The sequence below is a fragment of the Pagrus pagrus genome (genome assembly GCF_965226575.1).
Source record: "Pagrus pagrus genome assembly, chromosome: 24".
In the NCBI taxonomy this organism is placed as follows: domain Eukaryota; kingdom Metazoa; phylum Chordata; class Actinopteri; order Spariformes; family Sparidae; genus Pagrus; species Pagrus pagrus.
The window spans coordinates 8,085,078-8,108,639 of NC_140206.1; the positions used below are offsets into that span (position 1 = coordinate 8,085,078).

The 23,562-nt window shown below is 41.2% G+C and overlaps 1 protein-coding gene and 2 long non-coding RNA genes across 8 annotated transcripts; 2 read left to right on the forward strand and 1 right to left on the reverse strand.

Moving 5' to 3' along the window:
* Positions 1 to 834: 834 nt before the first annotated feature.
* On the reverse strand, positions 835 to 19,516 carry LOC311253330 (transcription factor aptf-4). 5 transcript variants are annotated; one of them, XM_084347222.1, is made up of 7 exons: positions 3,699 to 4,429; positions 3,449 to 3,496; positions 3,304 to 3,358; positions 2,843 to 3,033; positions 1,580 to 1,700; positions 1,270 to 1,446; positions 835 to 1,041 (listed from the first exon to the last, which is right to left on the reverse strand). In XM_084347222.1, the coding sequence occupies exons 1-6, from the start codon at positions 3,769 to 3,771 to the stop codon at positions 1,296 to 1,298; spliced, it is 639 nt and encodes a 212-aa protein (XP_084203348.1). In that variant the 5' UTR covers positions 3,772 to 4,429; the 3' UTR covers positions 835 to 1,041; positions 1,270 to 1,295. The 5 variants fall into 5 exon arrangements, 3 of the variants coding, with proteins under 3 accessions (XP_084203348.1, XP_084203347.1, XP_084203349.1); XM_084347221.1 differs by having other exon boundaries at positions 3,449 to 3,499; XR_014621669.1 differs by lacking the exons at positions 1,580 to 1,700; positions 2,843 to 3,033; positions 3,304 to 3,358; positions 3,449 to 3,496; positions 3,699 to 4,429 and adding exons at positions 4,446 to 4,498; positions 18,990 to 19,088; positions 19,264 to 19,366; positions 19,451 to 19,516.
* Positions 8,642 to 10,707, forward strand: LOC311253170. The gene is made up of 5 exons (XR_014621629.1): positions 8,642 to 8,845; positions 9,903 to 9,971; positions 10,185 to 10,273; positions 10,358 to 10,437; positions 10,609 to 10,707. It is a non-coding gene; the product is annotated as an uncharacterized lncRNA (long non-coding RNA).
* LOC311253331 lies at positions 11,132 to 15,216 on the forward strand. 2 transcript variants are annotated; one of them, XR_014621671.1, is made up of 4 exons: positions 11,132 to 11,216; positions 11,294 to 11,362; positions 14,373 to 14,515; positions 14,586 to 15,216. It is a non-coding gene; the product is annotated as an uncharacterized lncRNA (long non-coding RNA). The 2 variants fall into 2 exon arrangements; XR_014621672.1 differs by lacking the exons at positions 11,132 to 11,216; positions 11,294 to 11,362 and adding an exon at positions 13,805 to 13,913.
* Positions 19,517 to 23,562: the final 4,046 nt, after the last annotated feature.

The window sequence follows — 23,562 nt, forward strand, 5'->3', positions numbered from 1 at the left end:
TGACCTATATATATATATATATATATATATATATATATATATATATATGGACCTACTGTATATATACACACTATATTGCCCCTGTCACAGATTTCATTGGAAACACCTTTGCAACTTCATCAGCTGTGTTTTGTAATCTCGATTACTGCAATACAACATTTATGAAACCTGACAGCAATTTGACGAGCAGTCTTCATTAGTATAGCAATATAACATACTTGAATCAAAATTAAGACTTGCAATTACAAGCAGCCAATAGATTTGATTGAAATGAGAAATGACTAATATTTTAATGCAATTTGATTAAAATGATGCAACATACTTAGAAAGACCATGGACATGCTGTAAAACACATTAATGCCTCACAGGATTGACGGTGGAAATAGAGGCGAATCACTAGGATTAATCTTAGCCTGGCTGTTAGCCTCGTCTGGAGCAGGCTACCTGCAGAGAATAAATCACCATAGTAACTTGGCCGGGTTAAGTTTGACCTGCTTTCATGCAACCGACTTGAGGCCAAATTCAGCCAGGATAACCAACATATCCTGGTTTAATCCCTTATCTTGGTTTTGTGCAATACCCCTCAGGAGGGATTCACCTGCCTTCAGACAACTTCTGCCCTGAGGCAAGAGGAGACAGTCGATTCCCTTTTGTCCCCATTTGGCAAATGAGGCTGTTCTAAATCCAATCTATATTGTGCAAAGTGGTTTATACAGTAAACAATCTAAGACAATTCCTTTGTCAAGACTACCCATAAATGCTGATACAACTCTAAAATCCTGTGAAATAACACAATGCATCAGATGTAACTTCAGGTTGACATTGACATGTGTCAAGGACTCTATTTCAGTATCCTTTATTTTACTTTTGTCAGTATTGCACACATCTACATATACTTTGGCTTCTTGCAGAGGTGTGGTTTTACAGCTGACATGTTAAAACAAGGACACTTTATTTTGAAATAAGAATTTTATTTTGAAATAGCAGAGGGGAAGTTGATGCGCTGTGTTCACGGGCTTTCCGGACACTCCGTCTGGGTACCTGGTTAAGATGGATGAAAGGAGAAATGTTAATGTAAATATTCAAGATTAAAAGTACTGCAAGGTTATGAACATGCCTCTTTATGCACAAGTTCGTCGGTGCTGTACATAATCTCTGTTCACGGTAAGAAAATGTTATGTTTGGGATTTTCAAGTTAAAGTATCAATGCCCTGTAACATCAAATAAAAAAAAAAAATTTTAAAAAAAGGGATGGAGAGACTCTCCTACCATCTGGCAAGTTCTACTGCAGCATTTTACTCCTGAAGGCAGTGGAGGTTCTCGGCCAGGCACGCATCAATCAAAGAAAAAGCACCCTTGAACATTTCTGGCCCAAGGCCATGCGTAGCGATGCTGTAATCTGACCAGTTGGCCTCCATCGCTGTCTTTATCTTTGTTAGCATCTGCCTACAAAAGTGTTGAAAACAGATGTTATTGACATATAGAACAGTAGTAGATGTATTGTAATACAGCACTGCATAGGTAGATCTAGGCCTTCTTAATCTTGCATACTGGCATAGGTAACAACAGATCAATGAACCTGCAGTGTTGGGCCTTGATGATGGCCTGGTCCTCCTCAAGGCAAGCCTGGCCAATTTCTTTAATTGGGAGGTATTTAAAACCCATGTGATTGACATCCCCCACAAGGGCCAGACATTCTTCTATAAACACACAGTGCAAAAACATACAAAAAATGATTTGTCAAACTAAGAATGCAGTATGGACTGTTAAGGACAGAAACAAGATTCAGTCATTCCAAAAGAGTTCTGATTTGCATGTGAAAGTGCCCGTCTCTGTTGATTAATTTGATGAGTCCGCCTAGTTGATAAGATCTATGAAAATTTCATAGTACAGCCTAATGTGACTTGGGGAAGAGAAGAGTCCTGTTAATTCAAGATTGAAGAATTCTTCTTGAAACATACATGTTTACCCAACCTTCTATCTCACTTTTTTCTTCAACCAAAAATATATATATATCAGGGTCAATAATCTACGCGCCTCCCTATGTACTTTTTTGTTTATCTTTAGGCTACGTAATCAATAGCCTGCCTATTTTATTGGGATACTTGAAACTCTCGCTGGAGTATTATAGGGTGATGGCTAGAGGTCAAAGGTCACCAAAATTAATAAAATCTGTATTTTGCCGGGTGTTGCATACACCTACCTGGTGCATGGGCTAGAAGGCGGCAGTACCTCCCAACAGAAGCAACTTTGACAGTTGTGGCTAGGCGGACAATAACTTTTAATGTTACCTTTGAATATTTTGGGATACACAACATGGTTCACTAATGCAAAGTACATCTATGTACCGTCCATGATATTGTGGGAAAATGGATTTCTTTCAGCGGATATCATGGCATCTAGAGGGCTAAAGAGTTAAACCTCCTTCGAGTGAGATCACTCCCACCTCATTGTTATGAATGGACATTCCAGTGAGGTTGCAATTTCACCCCTATTGCATGCCACACTGCTGTAAAGTGTAATGGTCGTACTGGAAAAGCCTAATATTTTCTGAGATGGTACTTGAGGTAAAATAAAAATAGTAAATAAAAAAAAAACAAACTGCCCAATGTCATGCACAATAGTTATTTCTGGGAATGTATTTGTATTGCGTGTAACCAGAACCAATTTCAATGCCTTCACATCCTGCCGAAATAGTGCAAAATTTTAATGGTAACATCAAAATTTCAGCCTAGCCAGACTATTCACAAAAGGTTCTTATATCAGCTGTGTGAAGAGATGGGTGGTTCACTGCCCATTCAACCCACGCACATCATGTTCTTAACCTCTAAATCTCAGTTACCTTCACACAACTTGCTGACAGTTTTTGACAGCCTGATTCGTGGTCCTGGCTCCACCTGCGAGTCGTGCAACTTTGCCATCAGCGCCTCTTTTTGGCTCTTGCCTTTCCTCAAATAGGCCACCAGAGCATTGGGTGAATAGCCTTCTGGTTGTCCACACCTTCTTAACAGCTCCTCCCTAGTTACTTTATATCTGCAATATCAGTGGAGATTTTAAGCAGGCATATAGAGTTAAAACAATCCTCTACCTTGTAGAAATGTCGGTAGGTAATACTTTAGGTACAGGAGAACACATACATGAGACCTTAAAAGGGTTCTTCATGACTCATTCCTGACAGCTTCTTAAGACATGACTCAGTACCCACTCTAATACAATAGGACAATGTGTAGACCAGTACACAGTTAGTTTGGAACTATTAATTCCTTGGGAATAATTATGTAAGTGTATGAAATGAAATCCTACCTCTTGGCCTTGGTCCTGTCAGGTAGCCGGAGAAGACTCTCCACTTGGAATAATACTGTAGAAGAGAAGAAATATTGTTTTTATTTTAATGTGACCTCATTTCATGCCCAAAGCTATGCCGACCATAGATTCAGTATTTTCATACCTTGTTCACCCTCTGCAGACTCTACAGGTTCCTGTACAAGGCCACCATCTGCTGTATTTAAGAGCAATCAGCAATCAGGGAACAAACAGTTTCAAAAGAAAGATCTCTGTACCTTCCTCACAGCAAAGTGCTGTTGGCTGCAGAGGAAAGGTGTGTGTGTGTGTGTGTGTGTGTGTGTGTGTGTGTGTGTGTGTGTGTGTGCGTGTGTGTGTGTGTGTGTCACAGAAAATATCTCAACTATATTCATTACCTGCAACCATCTCTGTTGGTGTCTCTGCTTCTGTTGATACATAAACAGAAACAATTATACCATGTAACAGCATGTCTATCAGAAACCCGGTTAGCCAACAGACTTGCTTAGATACAACCCCAGTCCCAGTAAAAGTAACCTTGTAAACAAGCCTCTCTTCCTCAATTCAAATATTCTGGAGCCAGAGACAAATAGACAAATGGACCAGAAAAGTTAATTAATAATACAAAAAATGATATTTGTCAAACTAAGAATGCAGTATGGACTGTTAAGGACAGAAACAAGATTCAGTCATTCCAAAAGAGTTCTGATTTGCATGTGAAAGTGCCCGTCTCTGTTGATTAATTGAGTGAGTATTCAATTTAAGCAATAAGCCCCAAGAGGCAGCGGGTCACGCCAATTTTACAACAGGTAAGGGGAGTTGTTTGGCACAACGCGAAACTATCACTACAAAAAAGCAATACGTTTTCGTTGAATAAAAGGTACATGAATTTAAAAATTAAACAGTCTATTGATAAACAATCATTCTTCCGCCAATACATAGTTCCTCTAAACAAGAAATGGTTGCCGTGCAACGGTAGATACAACAGCCAAATAGAACAGAATTGCTATTAAATATTGTTATGAGGACAACTTGAAAGGTTGTGCTGGGTTTTACAACGGCTTGGAACGCAATTCAGCCAATCAGAATGAAGGATTGTAACAATCAGTTTTAGAAGACCAAACAATGGTTAGCAGAAAGATCACCGTACCTTCATCATGTGGTGCGGCAGCAGCAAGCACTGATGCTGCTGTATTTTCTAAACAAGACAAATTGAAATTCATCAGTAAGGTACAACAACAGCGATGGTTTTGGACAAAGTGATCCATTGTGTCACCTGCTTCTGCACTAAATGGAACTGAACGCTCTGAATTTACTACAGTATACTTAAGTTCAAAACCATTCCATCGTACATTTCTGCTACAACACCTGTCTTAGGGCACAGCACGCTGGAGTAAGCCCCTGATACTTACCAAGAGACTTAAACAAAAGGAGCCCCAGCCTCTTCCTCTCATTGTCAACAGGAGGACAATGAAGGTGCCCTTTTCCCCGTTCGGGAACATCTCTGCAAACTAAAAGAGTGACAGAAAGGCAATCAATTCTGTAACACCAGTAATACTGTTTTCTTTTTAGCAATTGTGTATCTCCAGTCCCTAACTATCAAATAACATCAAATCATTATAAACCTTACAGAACTGAATTAGTTCATTAGTTTTAAATGAATAATGTGACAGAACCCCCCTTTCTTTACCACTGCGGTGAAAATGCCACATGACACCCCATCTGTTTGGTTGTTGTGAGACACCACATTCAACTTCCAGGGACCCTGAATGCCTCTGCTAGCCGCGAATGTGCTGAAAGATTAGAGCATATTTGAATATGTCAAGAAAATGAAGGATGAAACACTTTATATCTGATGTAATACAAAAGCCTTGTACCTCCAATTTTGTTCAATGTGGGAGCACCGGTCCTCGTTCTCACCGAGGGAATTGATATAAGTCACCACCCTTAATTTTAAGTTGCAGTGCTAGACAGAAAATGGAAAAAAATATATGAGAAAAGTCTAGATCCAAACCACAGATGTAAATTACCTTTAAGTAACTCTTTGTTATGTAAACTGTGTTGTGTTAAAATAAATTAATAAACTAGAATCTGTATAAACATTAATCAAGAGCAAATGGGAAATTAATTAACATGCTACACTTGGAACTAGAATACTATTTAATATAGTATGCAATACTCTTATAACTTCATGTTTATGTTAGGTAAAAGAAAATCATTAACAATTCATCAACATACAAAAAAAGTCCAATGTCTGCCCTCCAGGTAGGGACCGGTCACTTCCTCTTCACCTTCAAATATGTTATTCTTACAGGAAAAGAACAAAGAAGAAAAGATCAGGAACATGTCAAACGAAATTGTATTGTGTGTATGTATGTTTCTGTGTGTGTTATATACATTTACCTATGCAATGTGTCCAGAGGTGGACAGAGTACACAACTTCACTACTTGAGTAAAAGTACAGATACTCCTTGTCAAATATTACTCCAATACAAGTAAAAGTAGCTTAGTCAAAATATTACTTAAGTAAAAGTACTAAAGTATTTGTTTAAAAAATTACTTAAGTATAAGTATTTAAAAAAATATCTCAGGAAATACAGGAAAGGAAAGTAGCTTAATGTCATTATACAATACACTGATGCGATTCTGCTACAGACGTGTTTATAGCTCAAAAATAAGCAAATAAAGGCAAGAAGCCTCAGAACACAGACTCAGCTGCATTCATCAACACATGAAATATATTGCAGACAGCTGCGGTCAGTTCAGTATATTTTTGCATCTGACATCCATGCTTTCTCTACATAAAAAAGATGTAGATGCAGGCACTACAAGAACTGATATTGACATTTACAGATAAACAACTTATTGGCTAGTTTACTTTACTTATATCATACATCACAGCCAAAAATGAGCCGGATAACCCACATCAAAGACAGCCGCACCTCACTAACGCGTGCACACCCACTCTCTCTCTCTCTCTCTCTCTCTCTCTCTCTCACACACACACACACACACACACACACACTCTCTCTCTCTCTCTCTTTCACAAACAATTAACTAGCTAACGTTAGTAGCTACTTTACATACCGCGACGTGCTTTTTCCGGTTGGAAGACGAGTCTTTGTAGTCCGTGATATAATTGGTCCGCGGTAAGAACAACAGACATTTAAACTGAAACGAATCAGTTTTTGTGACAAAAATCTCAAACGTGGGTTTGAGATAAGGCCACGGGTGCTCATGACGTAGTACAGGTACGGCAATACGACTAAGACAAACCATACGCGAATCAGCAGAAACGGTTTATTTTCTCTGAATTTTGCAAAAAAAAAAAAAAAAAAAATCATCAGCTGACGTAAGATCAAAAGTAGCGAGTAACGAGAGCATTAATAGAAATGTAGTGGAGTAAAAAGTACAATATTTGTCCTTCAAATGTAGTGGAGTGAAAGTAAAAGTATCCCCCAAAAATAATACTCAAGTAAAGTACAGATACTCAAAAACTGTAGGCTACTTAAGTACAGTACTCAAGTAAATTTACTTCGTTACTGTCCACCACTGCCTGGGACCAGAAGAGACTAAACTGCCCTCAGACAAATAATGATTTAGGCCACTCTGCCCTGAGAACAGGAGAATGTTACTTCAGCCCTGGGACCAGAAGAGAGACTAAACAACTTACAGCTCTGCCTTGCACATCAAATCAGTTCAAATGCTAGTTCAACTGGCTACTTGCTAGCCGTAGCACATGCAACTTACTATCACTTTTCTTTATAATTGAGCACTTTTTACCTTTTTAACCTTGATATTGCTTGAATGCAGAAATGATAACCAGCAGCAGGGCGGAGTTTTTGGCAAGCACAACTTTAAAATGGTGGCCCCGCCTCTGCTATTCTCTCCTCTCTTGCGATTGGTTGTCAGATTGAACCAATCACAAACGTTTCTGACCTCAGGACAACTTTGAGTAAAGAAAATTCCCACCTGCTTTCTTGTGACCTGTAACCTTGGGGAATCTCTGATCTCTGCCCATAACATGGTTGAATGAGACACCTCTTTGTACTGGATTTCAGTGGAACTATTTTTCATGAATATTTTTTTAAATTTAAAATTAGCTTTTCTTCCTCAGTAGCTTCCAGGTCATTTGACAATCTTGCTGTGTCCAAATTCAGGGGCTGCAGCCCACGAAGGGCGCATTTGAAGGCCAATTAAGTCACAACACTGCGCGAAGGCTGTCCAAATTCAAAGGCTCCTTCAAACGCAGCCCACAAATGCAGCCTGCACTTCCACTGCTACTATCCTTCGCGGCCCGCTATATCCCAAGATCCTTTGCGCACCGCTGTTCAGTCCCGAAACAGAAGAGGAAGCAAGAGAAAATGGCGACATCAAGTGGCGCAGACATGACATTCAAATTTAAGTAATGGGTTTATACTCGGTTTTTAGTCATTTGAACATCCAACGCCAGATATGTTAAACTTCAAAACCTCCAAATTTCAACATTCAGTTAAAATACGTGATGCTGGTGATGCTATGGTAAATATAGTTGTTATTCACCAATGGGTTAATGTTTATTTTGTAATGTTAATGATTCAATTTAGATATGACACATTTTGTCGTTAATTTTTATACACACACAAATAAATGTAGCCTACACGTTTGATGGATTTGAACCAAAACAGACTTTAATCCATCTCTTTATTCACAATCGTGACGTAAGGGTAAGGGGCGGGAACATCTGGTGAGGCAACCAGGAAATACTCCGAAGGCTAGACCGTCCCATTTAACAGCGGTGGACGAGGCTCTCAAAGACCTGTCCGAAGGACCCGGCCCTCGTGGACCGCGAAGGCTAGGCCACTGAAGGCTGCAGCCCCTGAATTTGGACACAGCCAACCATTGACTCAAATCCACTGCAGAAATGTCTTCCTATACAGATCAAACGAGACACACCTCTTTTTATTGGATCCTAGTGTTTAATGAAAACATAATTTCTGGGACAAATAACAATAATAATGATAATAATAACTGTTTTTATTACATTATACTGCTTCTTTTATTTCACATGAAAAATACAAATTCAGCTTTTATTTTAAATAGCTTCCATGTCATGTTATCCAGTGACTCCAAACCAATGCTGATTTGTATCACTGTACACTTCACATAGGACACACCTCTTTTTAATGGATGTTATGTCATGATTATGGACTCCATGTTATTCTTTATATATTTGTTGCTGTGTGTCAGTGCTCTGAGTCTCCTGCAGTGGCTGGGGTGGCGTCCTTGATTGGCAGGAGCTCCTGCAGCTCACTCACCTGCAGCTCATCTCCTCGTCAGCACCAGCTTCAAAGGGCTGTAGTTCTCTTCCCTGACTGCCAGATCATTAATCTCTCCATGGAGTGGTATTCACGGCTCTTACGCTTCGTGTTATCTCTAGTTACCTTTTTGTGATTTCTGAGACAAACCTGTTCTTCCCTTTGTCCCTCCTAAAGCCTGCCACCACGAGCTCCAGTGCCTCTGCCACTCAGACGCCAGAGGACATTTGGGATAAACCGAGCACATGGTAATTTTGTTTGCTGCTATATCTTAATGGGATGTTTCAGAAAAGGCCAAAGACAGAAATGCCGACCTCTGGCAAAAAGCTGGAGGTAGAGATTTCCTTGTCAAGTCTTTTCTTCATCATGGTTTTGGTGAGGTAGGTGAAAATGTTTCACCTGAGCAGTGGTCCTCAATTTATATATACTAAACAGCATGCACTGAGTTCCTGTTAATTCATGTATTATATTGAATGGGTGAAGGAAACTGTCTTGATTTTCCATTTTGCATTATTCACCCACGCAGTTTTACAACTTTACCAGCCTAAATCATTATTTGTCTGAGGGCAGTTTAGTCTCTTCTGGTCCCAGGGCTGAAGTAACATTCTCCTGCTCTCGGGGCACTCCTCGGATGACTCCCCTGTTGCATGCATGTGGCAGTCCTTTTGTACCACTCTGGTGCTTTAGTTGTAATCGGACATTCTTTTGAAAGCTTTTCTCAGAAGAAGCTTTGTGTTCACCCAGAAGTAATATATAATAATACTATATAATACTTTTGTGTTGGCTGTTGAAACAACTGTATCAGCCTGTCACTTCATGGCTCTGACTGTGCATTCTAAAATGGTTTATTACTTACAATCATTACTTTCTTTAATGCATCTGTGCAATTACACTTCAGACAATGGATGCCTTATTCTGCATCTTCAGCATGGTAATCCAAGCAACTTTTGCAGTCAGTTGATTTTATTTTGTAGAACTTGGGAATGATGCATTTTAATTGTAATCTAATATTTGTCCGTCATTTAGAGCCGACCTGGAATAGTGGCAATTAATTGCCACGGGTTGAGGCTCATCTCAGTTGGCCGCTATTTCAGAAAATTAAGAATTATCTGGGCAATATTGATCAGTGTTGTAGGTAGAATTTGGTGACACATTATATAGGTAGATGTAGGTTTATTCCATTTTTCAGTCAAACTGGATTAATGAAGTTACTATGTTTTCAGTACTTTTAACAAGAAAACAACATGCCATACATTTTCATTTGACATCTTCCTGATCTTTTCTTCTTTGTTCTTTTCCTGTAAGAATAACATATTTGAAGGTGAAGAGGAAGTGACCGGTCCCTACCTGGAGGGCAGACATTGGACTGTTTTTGTATGTTGATGAATTGTTTTCTTTTACCTAACATACTCATGAAGTTATGAGAGTATTGTGTACTATACTAAATGGTATTCTAGTTCCCAGTGTAGCATGTTAATTAATTTCCCATTTGCTTTTGATGAATGTTTATGCAGAGTCTAGTTTATTTTTATTTTAATACAACAGTTTACATAACCCAGAGTTACTTAAAGGTAATTTTCTGTCTAGCACTGCAACTTAAAATTGAAGGTGATTACTTGTATCAATTCCCTCGGTGAGAACGAGGACCGGTGCTCCCACATTGGACAAAATCGGAGGTAAAAAGTTTTTGTATTACATCAGATATAAAGTGTTTCATCCTTAATTTTCTTGACATACTCAAATATGCTCTAATCTTTCAGCACATTCGGGGCTAGCAGAGGCATTCAGGGTCCCTGGAAGTTGAACGGCTGGGGTGTCATGTGGCATTTTCACCGCAGTGGTAAAGAAACGGGGGTTCTGTCACATTATTCATTTAAAACTAATTCAGTTCTGTAAGATTTATAATGATTTGATGTTATTTGATAGTTGGAGACTGGAGATGCACAATGGCTAAAAAGAAAACAGTATTACTGGTGTTACAGAATTGATTGCCTTTCTGTCACTCTTTTAGTTTGCAGAGATGTTCCCGAACGGGGAAAAGGGCACCTTCATTGTCCTCCTGTTGACAAGGAGAGGGAGAGGCTGGGGCTCCTTTTGTTTAATTCTCTTGGTAAGTATCAGGGGCTTACTCCAGTGCGCTGTGCCCTAAGACAGGTGTTGTAGCAGAAATGTAAGATGGACTGGTTTTGAACTTAAGTATACTGTAGTAAATTCAGAGCGTTCAGTTCCATTTAGTGCAGAAGCAGGTGACACAATGGATCATTTTGTCCAAAACCATCGCTGTTGTAGGCTACAGGACTGAAATGTATCAAGTTTTTACTGAAAACAAGTACATTAACTGAGATTACTGATTACTTTATCCTGTGTGCTCATCAGTAAAATTTTACTCACTATTGGACATCCATACCAACACTTCTATATGTCTTTAGGCACGAGGACATGTCAGTCTGAATACAGGATGAATTTGTCATTAAAAGTCTGCATGTTTTGTGTTCATCCTTTTTTTTCCATTTCATGCTATTGCAGGTAAACTTTGAAAACATCCCCGATGTTGAATTTGAGACATCTACTGAAGAGATGAGAGGAGAGATCTGGCTCTCCAAATCCTAGAGGCATCAGGTACATATGCTGTAAATAACACAGTATACCTACAATGTACTATGTAAATAAATGCATACCATCTTCTTTTGTTTCAGTCTTTGATGAGCACACTTGATGTGCAATGTGTGCAGCCTCTGGGATCTGGACCTCCCAATACAGACTGGGTGAGTTGTTGTGAAGCAGCAGTAAAAGTGTGGACATAACATGGTACACTTGAGTCCGACTGAAGGAAAGCTAACTGACACAAGCATGTAAAACGCCTTGGTGTCTAATGGCAACATAAGAAAATATATATCAATCAATAATTTCACCGGTCCAGTGTGGTGAATGTGTAAGATGGTTCCATTCCCAGTGTGATAATGGACACAAACTTGGAAAAGGCAAAGGGAGGACACTGGGAATGTCCCTTTTGTGAGTAAGGCGTTTCTTTGAAATGTGCTCAAAAAGGAGATATGTTACGTTCACAATGGAAAGCCCCGTCGCCTGGGGTTAGTCATTGCAATATTGTATGTGCACTCTCTTCAGCTTTAAATACATCACCAGTTAAATACCTTTTCCCTGTTGGTACAACACTCAAATGCTACATTTCCTGTGACTGTAATGTAGAGATGGGAGAAGAAATACAAAGTCCTTGTTCTTAAGCTCTTGTTTTATTTTGGATCCTGATCTAGTGCAAGAGTACATGTTACATTAAATGTTTTCAGATGCCAACAGTCAGTGTTGTTAAAAGTACAAACTGTATTCCATATGAGACAGCAGTGGTTGATATGGCTGTAAGATGGAAACGTTTGGTGATGTAGGGAATTGGTGTCACCAGGCTGAAACACTCTCATCTGAAGGGGTATTTTTCCTGGCTGAGATTATTTGACTTTTCTTTTCTATATTTGCACATTTAATGTTGTAAATAGTTGCGGTTTTTCAAGGTTCTGGAATAAAAGTTGTAACTGCATCATTTTCAATGAGCTGTAAACATTGTGAATATTTTGTGGTTTCTTTACTCCTCTGACGGTAAACTGAATATTAAGTTTGACAAAATGGCGACATTTAAGGATGTCATCTTGGGCTTCAGGAAATATTATTGTTTTTCAACATTTTATAGAACAATTATAGCACTACTTAGTAGATGATTTTTGTCTTCATTTTTTTGTCTTCACCCTCTTCCCTGTAGCTTTGAAGCTTAAAGCATCCTGCCTGACGTGGGTTCACAAGCTCAAAGGGTGCATCGAAGATGTAAAATAACATCTGTTCAAATCAACTTGGGATCTCATGAAAAGATTTGAGGGAAGCAACACAATATGTCTCAGTCATTAGTCCAGTCTGCTATGCATCATGTTCAAACCTTGCTCCCTAAAGTGCTGCTTAGTTTTTTTTTAAAAAGTTCATTGCAACTTCATGTTTGATATTTAAGAGCATCTGAAGTTGCAACATTCAGGGGGAGGAAGGAATTGTTTAGAGTTGAAGAAAAACTAAATGACATGTCTCTAACGAAGCAGCAGCAGCAGCTCCCTCTGCTGTGTGTAGAGAAGTAAAAAGCTTACTGGTCTCCCACCCAAGTACTAACCAGGCCCGACCCTGCTTAGCTTCCAACATCAGGCGTGTGCAGAGTGGTATGGCTGTCGGTGAGAGATGATGCCACAAACAGGCCTTTTATAGATGATGTTACTCGTGTATCTGTCTGAAGTGAGTTTTAGGTTGGATATTCAGACATTCACTCTGGTGACTTCCAGCAGCGTCTCTTACTCAGTTTCACCCAGTGCAGTTCACTGCATTATTTACAGTCAAGCGCAACTTGCCTGTAATTTCACAATATATTACTGTGGAAAAATGCAGTCAGCTACTGTAATTGTTTTGGACCCATAATGCATTGCAATATACAAGAAAACTTTGTAAAATGACGGAACAAGAAGTTACTGTAAAATTTTACTGTAGAAATTACAGCAATCTGTTAGTGAAGTTACTTCAGCCCTGGGACCAGGAGAGAGACTAAACAACTTACAGCTCTGCCTTGCACATCAAATCAGTTCAAATTCTAGCTCAACTGGCTACTTGCTAGCCCTAGCACATTGATTTGAACAGTCAATATTTACATCCTCGATACACCCTTTGAGCTTGTGCACCCACTTCAGGCAGCATGCTTTTTAGTTTAGCAGCTAATTGGGGCTGTAATTGGTCTATAAAATGTAGAAAAACTATAATATTTCCCAAAGCAGAAGATGATGTCCTTAAATGTCCCGTTTGGTCAACAATCTTAAAAATATTCAGTTTACTGTCATAGAGGAGTAAAGAAACCACAACATATTCAGTGTTTACAGCTGGAATTAGAGATTTCATTTAATTTCAACACAAGTAAGTAATGTTGATTTTAAAAAGTGATGTGTTGTGGATAAAGTCAATTAAACTCTTTGATCAACAGTCCCTTTTATTGCAACACTATTCGTTCACTTAATTCTAACAATATGTGTTCACAAGGTTAGCCCTTCACTGTGAACGCGCATCAAGCGCACATAAAGTTAATGGCAGGATGCGCTGAACCAATCGGAGACCTCTGCTGCATTGTGAGAAGTGTCTGGCGCGAGTTTTATTCACCGCGGCAGTTCTGGATTTTATTCGTTCATCCCAGCAGTCTGGACTCTATTTTATCCTGCAGCCGTGTTTTTCTGGACTCTTGCTGCTTCTTTTTTGTTGATTTGCTCCGTCTTGTGCGTCCATGAGAGTGTGTAATAAGTTATCATTCTGTCACTGTTCTTAATTATATTCTGGGCGTTATTCGGCAATTTAGTTTATAGTACTGTACTGTGTCTTGTGCATTGGTTAATTGTTGCCGATTTAATATTCTACTTGATGTATATGATCTGATAATATTGTTATGTTGATTAACGGTGTGTCACTGTGGCTCCAGGTGTTATTAGTTATGTCACGGCAGTGTAGTTAGCCTGCCGATGCGTCCATTAAGGGATCGTTGCACATTTATTTGTCTAGCCCTCTGTGCACACTATGACAGTGAAATAGATATGGGCCTTTCTGAGCTTAAAGCCCTTAAATTTATAAACACTCAAATCTTCTCATTTATTCATCTTTTTACTGTTTGTCATTACATATCCTTATTATTGCATTGTGTAATTTATGCCAGTCTGTTTCTGTTTATTAATATTGCATATGATATGCACTAAACAGCCATGAGGAAAATCCTACAGAACAACTTCTGCCCTGAGACCAGAGGAGACTGATGAGTCCAAACGCTGCCCTGAGAACAGAAAATTAGGACTTCTGCCCTGAGACCAGGAGGAGACAGTTGACATTGAGGGTACATCATAATAGTGAGTTTACAAGTATTTATTTTTAATGTTTGTACATAAGTATCTCAGATGAAATATTTTTTCCCCTCAGGAGGAAGAGTTTGTCCACTTTGGAAGAACGTTCTATCACTGTAGCAGTGAGACCAACAACAAGGCTGAAAGGTATTTTACTTACATTTACCAACAAAAATAATTTGTTCTTTTCATATTAGGAGTCAGAGGGTTTGCTTAAAACATCAATGTGTTGCTTACAGCCTTACCATCATGTTCCTAAAAATATGCATAGAAATACAGTGCCAGTCTCTGGCTGTTCTCAAAAGGGCATGGCCCTACTAGAGAAGTATTACAGGTTAGTCATCTCTCTAACAGGATATGTGGATGTTGCCAAATGACAATTTCATTGCAGCCTGTTATAGAATGATATTATTTGAGACTGACAGATAGCTGCTTTTACAAAGCGTGCCACTCTCTCACAGTCTTAACAGTGAATTTTATTTGTTATGGAGCTGTTGCATTTAAAAACAATCACCATGGCAATGACTACACAATGGAACTTGCATTTAACTTTAATCTATCTAACAATAAGGGCCAATATATGGTTATGAGTTTATAGTGTTATTGACATATAGAACAGTAGTAGGGGTATTGTAATACAGTACTGCATAGGTAGATCTAAGCCTTCTTAATCTTGCATACTGGCATGGGTAACAACAGATCAATGAACCTGCAGTGTTGGGCCTTGATGGTGGCCTGGTCCTCCTCAAGGCAAGCCTGGCCAATTTCTTTAATTGGGAGGTATTTAAAACCCAGGCGACTGACATCCTCCGCAAGGGCCAGACATTCTTCTATAAATACACAGTGCAAAAGCATGCAAAAAATTATATTTGTCAAACTAAGAATGCAGTACTGCATAGGTAGATCTAAGCCTTCTTAATCTTGCATACTGGCATGGGTAACAACAGATCAATGAACCTGCAGTGTTGGGCCTTGATGATGGCCTGGTCCTCCTCAAGGCAAGCCTGGCCAATTTCTTTAATTGGGAGGTATTTAAAACCCAGGCGACTGACATCCTCCGCAAGGGCCAGACATTCTTCTATAAATACACAGTGCAAAAGCATGCAAAAAATTATATTTGTCAAACTAAGAATGCAGTACTGCATAGGTAGATCTAAGCCTTCTTAATCTTGCATACTGGCATGGGTAACAACAGATCAATGAACCTGCAGTGTTGGGCCTTGATGATGGCCTGGTCCTCCTCAAGGCAAGCCTGGCCAATTTCTTTAATTGGGAGGTATTTAAAACCCAGGCGACTGACATCCTCCGCAAGGGCCAGACATTCTTCTATAAATACACAGTGCAAAAGCATGCAAAAAATTATATTTGTCAAACTAAGAATGCAGTCTGGACTGTTAAGGACAGAAACAAGATTCAGTCATTCCAATAGAGTTCTGATTTGCATGTGAACGTGCCTGTCTCTGTTGATTAATTTGATGAGTCCGCCTAGTTGATTAGATCTATGAAAATTTCATAATTACAGCCTAATGTTACTTGGGGAAGAGAAAAGTCCTGTTAATTCAAGACCTCTCGGTAAGACAAAGGCAAGGCAGATTCTCCCTGGGCCTACCCATCCCAGAATCTTCCTCTTCATTCAAGTGGGCTAATATCTCAGAGACATATGACATGATAATGAGATAGCTTCTGTAAACATGTTTACCAACCTTCTATCTGACTGTTTTTGCAACCAAAAATATGTATATGAGGGTCAATAATCTACGTGCCTACCTATAGAGCTTTTTGTTTATCTTTAGGCTATGTAATCAGTAGCTTCCCTATTCTATTGGGATTCTTGAAACTGTTGCTGGAGTATTATAGGGTGATGGCTAGAGGTCAAAGGTCACCAAAATTAATATAAAAGCTGTATTTTTTTCAGGATTACATACACCTATCTGGTGCATGGGCTAGAAGGTGGCAGTATCTCCCAACAGAAGCACATTTTTGACAGTTGTGGCTAGGCGGAAAATAACTTTTAATGTTACCTTTGAATATTTTGGGATACACAACATGGTTCAATGCAAAATACATCTATGTACTGTCCATGACATTGTGGGCAAAGGGATTTCTTTCAGCGGATACCATGGCATCTAGAGGGCCAAAGAGTTAAACCTCCTTCGAGTGAGATCACTCCAGCCCCAATGTCCTTGGTTCTCAGTGTACCACCGGTGGTACGTGACTCCCTGTTGGTGGTATTGTTGGTGGCAAATTCTTAGTGAATAGGTCAGTGATGCAATAATAATTTACAATGAATAATAAAACCTTTTAAAACAACAAGATTTCTAAAATTAAAACTTGTTTTTGCTATTTGGCTATTGCTATGATTGGACATCTCAGTGAGGTTGCAATTTCACCCCTATTGCATGCCACACTGCTGTAAAGTGTAAGATGGCGGTACTGGAAAAGCCTAATATTTTCTGAGATGGTACTCGAGGTAAAAGAAAAATCACTGCCCAATGTCATGCACAAAAGTTATTTCTGGGAATGTATTTGTATTGCGTGTAACCAGAACCAATTTCAATGCCTTCACATCCTGCCGAAATAGTGCAAAATTTTAATGGTAACATCAAAATTTCAGCCTAGCCAGACTATTTACAAAAGGTTCTTATATCAGCTGTGTGAAGAGTGATGGGTGGTTCACTGCCCATTCAACTCACGCACATCATGTTCTTAACCTCTAAACCTCAGTTATCTTCACACAACTTGCTGACACTTGTTGACACTTGTTATCTTTAGGCTACGTAATCAATAGCCTGCCTATTTTATTGGGATACTTGAAACTGTCGCTGGAGTATTATAGGGTGATGGCTAGAGGTCAGTTACCTTCAAACAACTTGCTGACACTTGTTGACAGCCTGATTCGTGGTCCTGGCTCCACCTGCGAGTCGTGCAACTTTGCCATCAGCGCCTCTTTTTGGCTCTTGCCTTTCCTCAAATAGGCCACCAGAGCATTGGGTGAATAGCCCTCTGGTTGTCCACACCTTCTTAACAGCTCCTCCCTTGTTACTTTATATCTGCAATATCAGTGGAGATTTTAAGCAGGCATATAGAGTTAAAACAATCCTCTACCTTGTAGAAATGTCGGTAGGTAATACTTTAGGTACAGGAGAACACATACATGAGACCTTAAAAGGGTTCTTCATGAATCATTCCTGACAGCTTCTTAAGACATGACTCAGTACCCACTCTAATACAATAGGACAATGTGTAGACCAGTACACAGTTAGTTTGGAACTATTAATTCCTTGGGAATAATTATGTAAGTGTATGAAATGAAATCCTACCTCTTGGCCTTGGTCCTGTCAGGTAGCCGGAGAAGACTCTCCACTTGGAATAATACTGTAGAAGAGAAGAAATATTGTTCTTATTTTAATGTGACCTCATTTCATGCCCAAAGCTATGCCGACCATAAATTCAGTATTTTCATACCTTGTTCACCCTCTGCGGACTCTATAGATTCCTGTGCAAGGCCACCATCTACTGTTTATAAGACCAATCAGCATTCAGGGAACAAACACTTAGAAAGATCTCTGTACCTTCCTCACAGCAAAGGTGTGTGTGTCTGTCTGTCTGTCCGTCCAGAAACAATTATACCATGTAACAGCGTGTCTATCACAAACCCGGTTAGCCAACAGACTTGCTTAGATACAATCCCAGTCAAAGTAACCTTGTAAACAAGCCTCTCTCTTCCTCAATTCAAATATTCCAGATCGTCTGGAATTTGACAAATGGACCAGAAAAAGACCAACCCACACGTGACATTTGAAATATGATAAACTCTTGCCTTTTTCTTCCGTGTAAGTTTGGAGTGGCATACAGGACAAATACCCGACATATCTTAAAAAAATATGGATATAATGTTACTTTGTATAACAAAAATAAAAAAAAATAGTACTGACATTTTGGGGGCCATAACCAAGCTCGTACCATGTGTCACATACTGAATACTTTATACTACTAGTAGCCTACCAACAACAGCTCCCATAACTTATGGGAACTGCATATCTTATGGAGTACAATCAGGACACACTACTTTCATGCCTTGAACATCCATGACGCTTTGAAATCTTACCCTATCCAACGCAAACCCTTATAATGCTGGGGATCGTGGGTCATAATCACCAGAAATGTATGGTAGCTTTCATGCTGCAAAATATGACTTTTGCATGACTGGATATAGTATTCCATTCACACATTTTCACTATGCCATGAATAGGGATATACTGTACGTACTTCTACATAAACTACTGCACTGGGAACACAGGATTACTCCAGTGTGCTGTACCCTCAGACACACAATGTAGCAAAGATGTCACCTGAAGTACGGAACTGAATACTCTGAATTTACTACAGTATACTTAAATTCAAAACCATTCCATCGTACATTTCTGCTACAACACCTGTCTTAGGGCACAGCACGCTGGAGTAAGCCCCTGATACTTACCAAGAGAATTAAACAAAAGGAGCCCCAGCCTCTCCCTCTCCTTGTCAACAGGAGGACAATGAAGGTGCCCTTTTCCCCGTTCAGGAACATCTCTGCAAACTAAGAGTTACAGAAAGGAAATCAATTCTGTAACACCAGTAATAGTGTTTTCTTTTTAGCCATTGTGTATCTCCAGTCCCTAACTATCAAATAACAAATGATTTATAAACCTTACAGAACTGAAATATTTCATTAGTTTTAAATTAATAATGTGACAGAACCACCCTTTCTTTACCACTGCGGTGAAAATGCCACATGACACCCCATCTGTTTGGTTGTTGTGAGACACCACATTCAACTTCCAGGGACCCTGAATGCCTCTGCTAGCCGCGAATGTGCTGAAAGATTAGAGCATATTTGAATATGTCAAGAAAATGAAGGATGAAACACTTTATATCTGATGTAATACAAAAGCCTTGTACCTCCAATTTTGTCAAATGTGGGACCCCCGGTCCTTGTTCTCCCCGAGGGAATTGATATAAGTGATCACCCTTAATTTTAAGATGCAGTGCTAGACAGAAAATGGAAAAAAATGAGAAAAGTCTAGATCTAAACCACAGATGTAAATTACCTTAAGTACCTCTTGAATTGACCAGAAGAGACAGTTCACTAAAAATAGGAATTCTGCCCTGAGAACAGAAAAATAGGACTTCTGCCCTGAGACCAGGAGGGATTCACCTGTCCTCAGACAACTTCTGCCCTGAGAGCAGAAGGGATTCACCTGTCCTCAGACAACTTCTGCCCTGAGGACAGAGGAGACAGTTGACTCCTTTTGTCCTACTATGTTGCTCTGAGACCAGATGAGACTAAACAGCAATGAGGAAAATCCTACAAAACGACTTCTGCCCTGAGACCAGAGGAGACAGTTGACTCCCTTTTGTCCCAACGCTGCCCTGAGAACAGAAAAATAGGACTTCTGCTCTGAGACCAGGAGGGATTCACCTGCCCTCAGACAACTTCTGCCCTGAGACCAGAAGAGACAGTTCACTAAAAATAGGACTTCTGCTCTGAGACCAGGAGGGATTCAGCTGTCCTCACTCAACTTCTGCCCTGAGACCAGAGGAGACAGTTGGCTCCCCTTTGCCCTTCTGCTCTGAGACCAGATGAGACTAAACAGCCATGAGGAAAATCCTACAAAACAACTTCTGCCCTGAGACCAGAGGAGACAGTTGACTCCTTTTGTCCTACGATGTTGCCCTGAGAACAGAAAAATAGGACTTCTTCCCTGAGACCAGGAGGGATTGACCTGCCCTAAGACAACTTCTGCCCTGAGACCAGAAGAGACAGTTCACTAAAAATAGGACTTCTGCTCTGAGACCAGGAGGGATTCACCTGCCCTCAGACAATTTCTGCCCTGAGACCAGGAGGGATTGACCTGCCCTAAGACAACTTCTGCCCTGAGACCAGGAGGGATTCACCTGACCTAAGACAACTTCTGCCCGGAGACAGGAGGAGACAGTTGGCTCACCTTTGCCCTTCTGCTCTGAGACCAGATGAGACTAAACGGCCATGAGGAAAATCCAACAAAACGTCTTCTGCCCTGAGACCAGAGGAGACAGTTGACTCCTTTTGTCCTACTATGTTGCCCTGAGAACAGAAAAATAGGACTTCTGCTCTGAGACCAGCAGGGATTCGCCTGCCCTCAGACAACTTCTGCCCTGAGACCAGAGGAGACAGTTGACTCCTTTTGTCCTACTATGTTGCCCCGAGAACAGAAAAATAGGACTTCTGCCCTGAGACGAGGAGGGATTGACCTGACCTAAGACAACTTCTGCCCTGAGACCAGGAGGGATTCACCTGACCTAAGACAACTTCTGCCCTGAGACAGGAGGAGACATTTGGCTCCCCTTTGCCCTTCTGCCCTGAGACCAGAGGAGACAGTTGGCTCCCCTTTGCCCTTCTGCTCTGAGACCAGATGCGACTAAACAGCCATGAGGAAAATCCGACGAAATGACTTCTGCCCTGAGACCAGAGGAGACAGTTGACTCCCTTTTGTCCTACTATGTTGCCCTGAGAACAGAAAAATAGGACTTCTGCTCTGAGACAAGGAGGGATTCACATGCCCTCAGACAATTTCTACCCTGAGACCCGGAGAGATTCACCTGTCCTCAGACAACTTCTGCCCTGAACCAGAGGAGACAGTTGGCTCACCTTTCCCCTTCTGCCCTGAGACCAGAGGAGACAGTTGACTCCTTTTGTCCTACTATGTTGCCCTGAGACCAGAGGAAACAGTTGGCTCCCATTTGCCCTTCTGCAATGAGACCAGAGGAGACAGTTGACTCCTTTTGTCCTACTATGTTGCCCTGAGAACAGAAAAACAGGAATTCTGCTCTGAGACCAGGAGGGATTCACCTGTCCTCAAACAACTTCTGCTCTGAGACCAGATGAGACTAAACAGCCATGAGGAAAATCCTACAAAACGACTTCTGCCCTGAGACCAGGAGGGATTCACCTGCCCTCAGACAAGTTCTGCCCTGAGACCAGAGGAGACAGTTGACTCCTTTTGTCCTACTATGTTGCCCTGAGAACAGAAAAATAGGACTTCTGCTCTGAGACCAGGAGGGATTCACCTGCCCTCAGACAAGTTCTGCCCTGAGACCAGAGGAGACAGTTGGCTACCCTTTGCCCTTCTGCTCTGAGACCAGATGAGACTAAACAGCCATGAGGAAAACCCTACAAAACGACTTCTGCCCTGAGACCAGAGGAGACAGTTGACTCCCTTTTGTCCTACTATGTTGCCCTGAGAACAGAAAAATAGGACTTCTGCTCTGAGACCAGGAGGGATTCACCTGCCCTCAGACAATTTCTGCCCTGAGACCAGAGGAGACAGTTGACTCCCTTTGTCCTATGTTGCCCTGAGAACAGAAAAATAGGACTTCTGCTCTGAGACCAGGAGGGATTCACCTGCCCTCAGACAATTTCTGCCCTGAGACCAGAGGAGACAGTTGACTCCCTTTGTCCTATGTTGCCCTGAGAACAGAAAAATAGGACTTCTGCTCTGAGACCAGGAGGGATTCACCTGTCCTCAGACAACTTCTGCCCTGAACCAGAGGAGACAGTTGACTCCTTTTGTCCTACTATGTTGCCCCGAGAACAGAAAAATAGGACTTCTGCCCTGAGACGAGGAGGGATTGACCTGACCTAAGACAACTTCTGCCCTGAGACCAGGAGGGATTCACCTGACCTAAGACAACTTCTGCCCTGAGACAAGAGGAGACATTTGGCTCCCCTTTGCCCTTCTGCCCTGAGACCAGAGGAGACAGTTGGCTCCCCTTTGCCCTTCTGCTCTGAGACCAGATGCGACTAAACAGCCATGAGGAAAATCCGACAAAATGACTTCTGCCCTGAGACCAGAGGAGACAGTTGACTCCCTTTTGTCCTACTATGTTGCCCTGAGAACAGAAAAATAGGACTTCTGCTCTGAGACAAGGAGGGATTCACATGCCCTCAGACAATTTCTACCCTGAGACCCGGAGAGATTCACCTGCCCTCAGACAACTTCTGCCCTGAACCAGAGGAGACAGTTGGCTCACCTTTACCCTTCTGCCCTGAGACCAGAGGAGACAGTTGACTCCTTTTGTCCTACTATGTTGCCCTGAGACCAGAGGAAACAGTTGGCTCCCATTTGCCCTTCTGCAATGAGACCAGAGGAGACAGTTGACTCCTTTTGTCCTACTATGTTGCCCTGAGAACAGAAAAACAGGAATTCTGCTCTGAGACCAGGAGGGATTCACCTGTCCTCAAACAACTTCTGCTCTGAGACCAGATGAGACTAAACAGCCATGAGGAAAATCCTACAAAACGACTTCTGCCCTGAGACCAGGAGGGATTCACCTGCCCTCAGACAATTGCTGCCCTGAGACCAGAGGAGACAGTTGACTCCGTTTTGTCCAAACTCTGCCCTGAGAACAGAAAAATAGGACTTCTGCTCTGAGACCAGGATGGATTCACCTGCCCTCAGACAACTTCTGCCCTGAGACCAGAGGAGACAGTTGACTCCGTTTTGTCCAAACTCTGCCCTGAGAACAGAAAAATAGGACTTCTGCTCTGAGACCAGGATGGATTCACCTGCCCTCAGACAACTTCTGCCCTGAGACCAGAGGAGACAGTTGACTCCTTTTGTCCTACTATGTTGCCCTGAGAACAGAAAAATAGGACTTCTGCTCTGAGACCAGGAGGGATTCACCTGCCCACAGACAAGTTCTGCCCTGAGACCAGAGGAGACAGTTGGCTACCCTTTGCCCTTCTGCTCTGAGACCAGATGAGACTAAACGGCCATGAGGAAAACCCTACAAAACGACTTCTGCCCTGAGACCAGAGGAGACAGTTGACTCCCTTTTGTCCTACTATGTTGCCCTGAGAACAGAAAAATAGGACTTCTGCTCTGAGACCAGGAGGGATTCACCTGCCCTCAGACAATATCTGCCCTGAGACCAGGAGGGATTCACCTGCCCTCAGACAAGTTCTGCCCTGAGACCAGAGGAGACAGTTGGCTACCCTTTGCCCTTCTGCTCTGAGACCAGATGAGACTAAA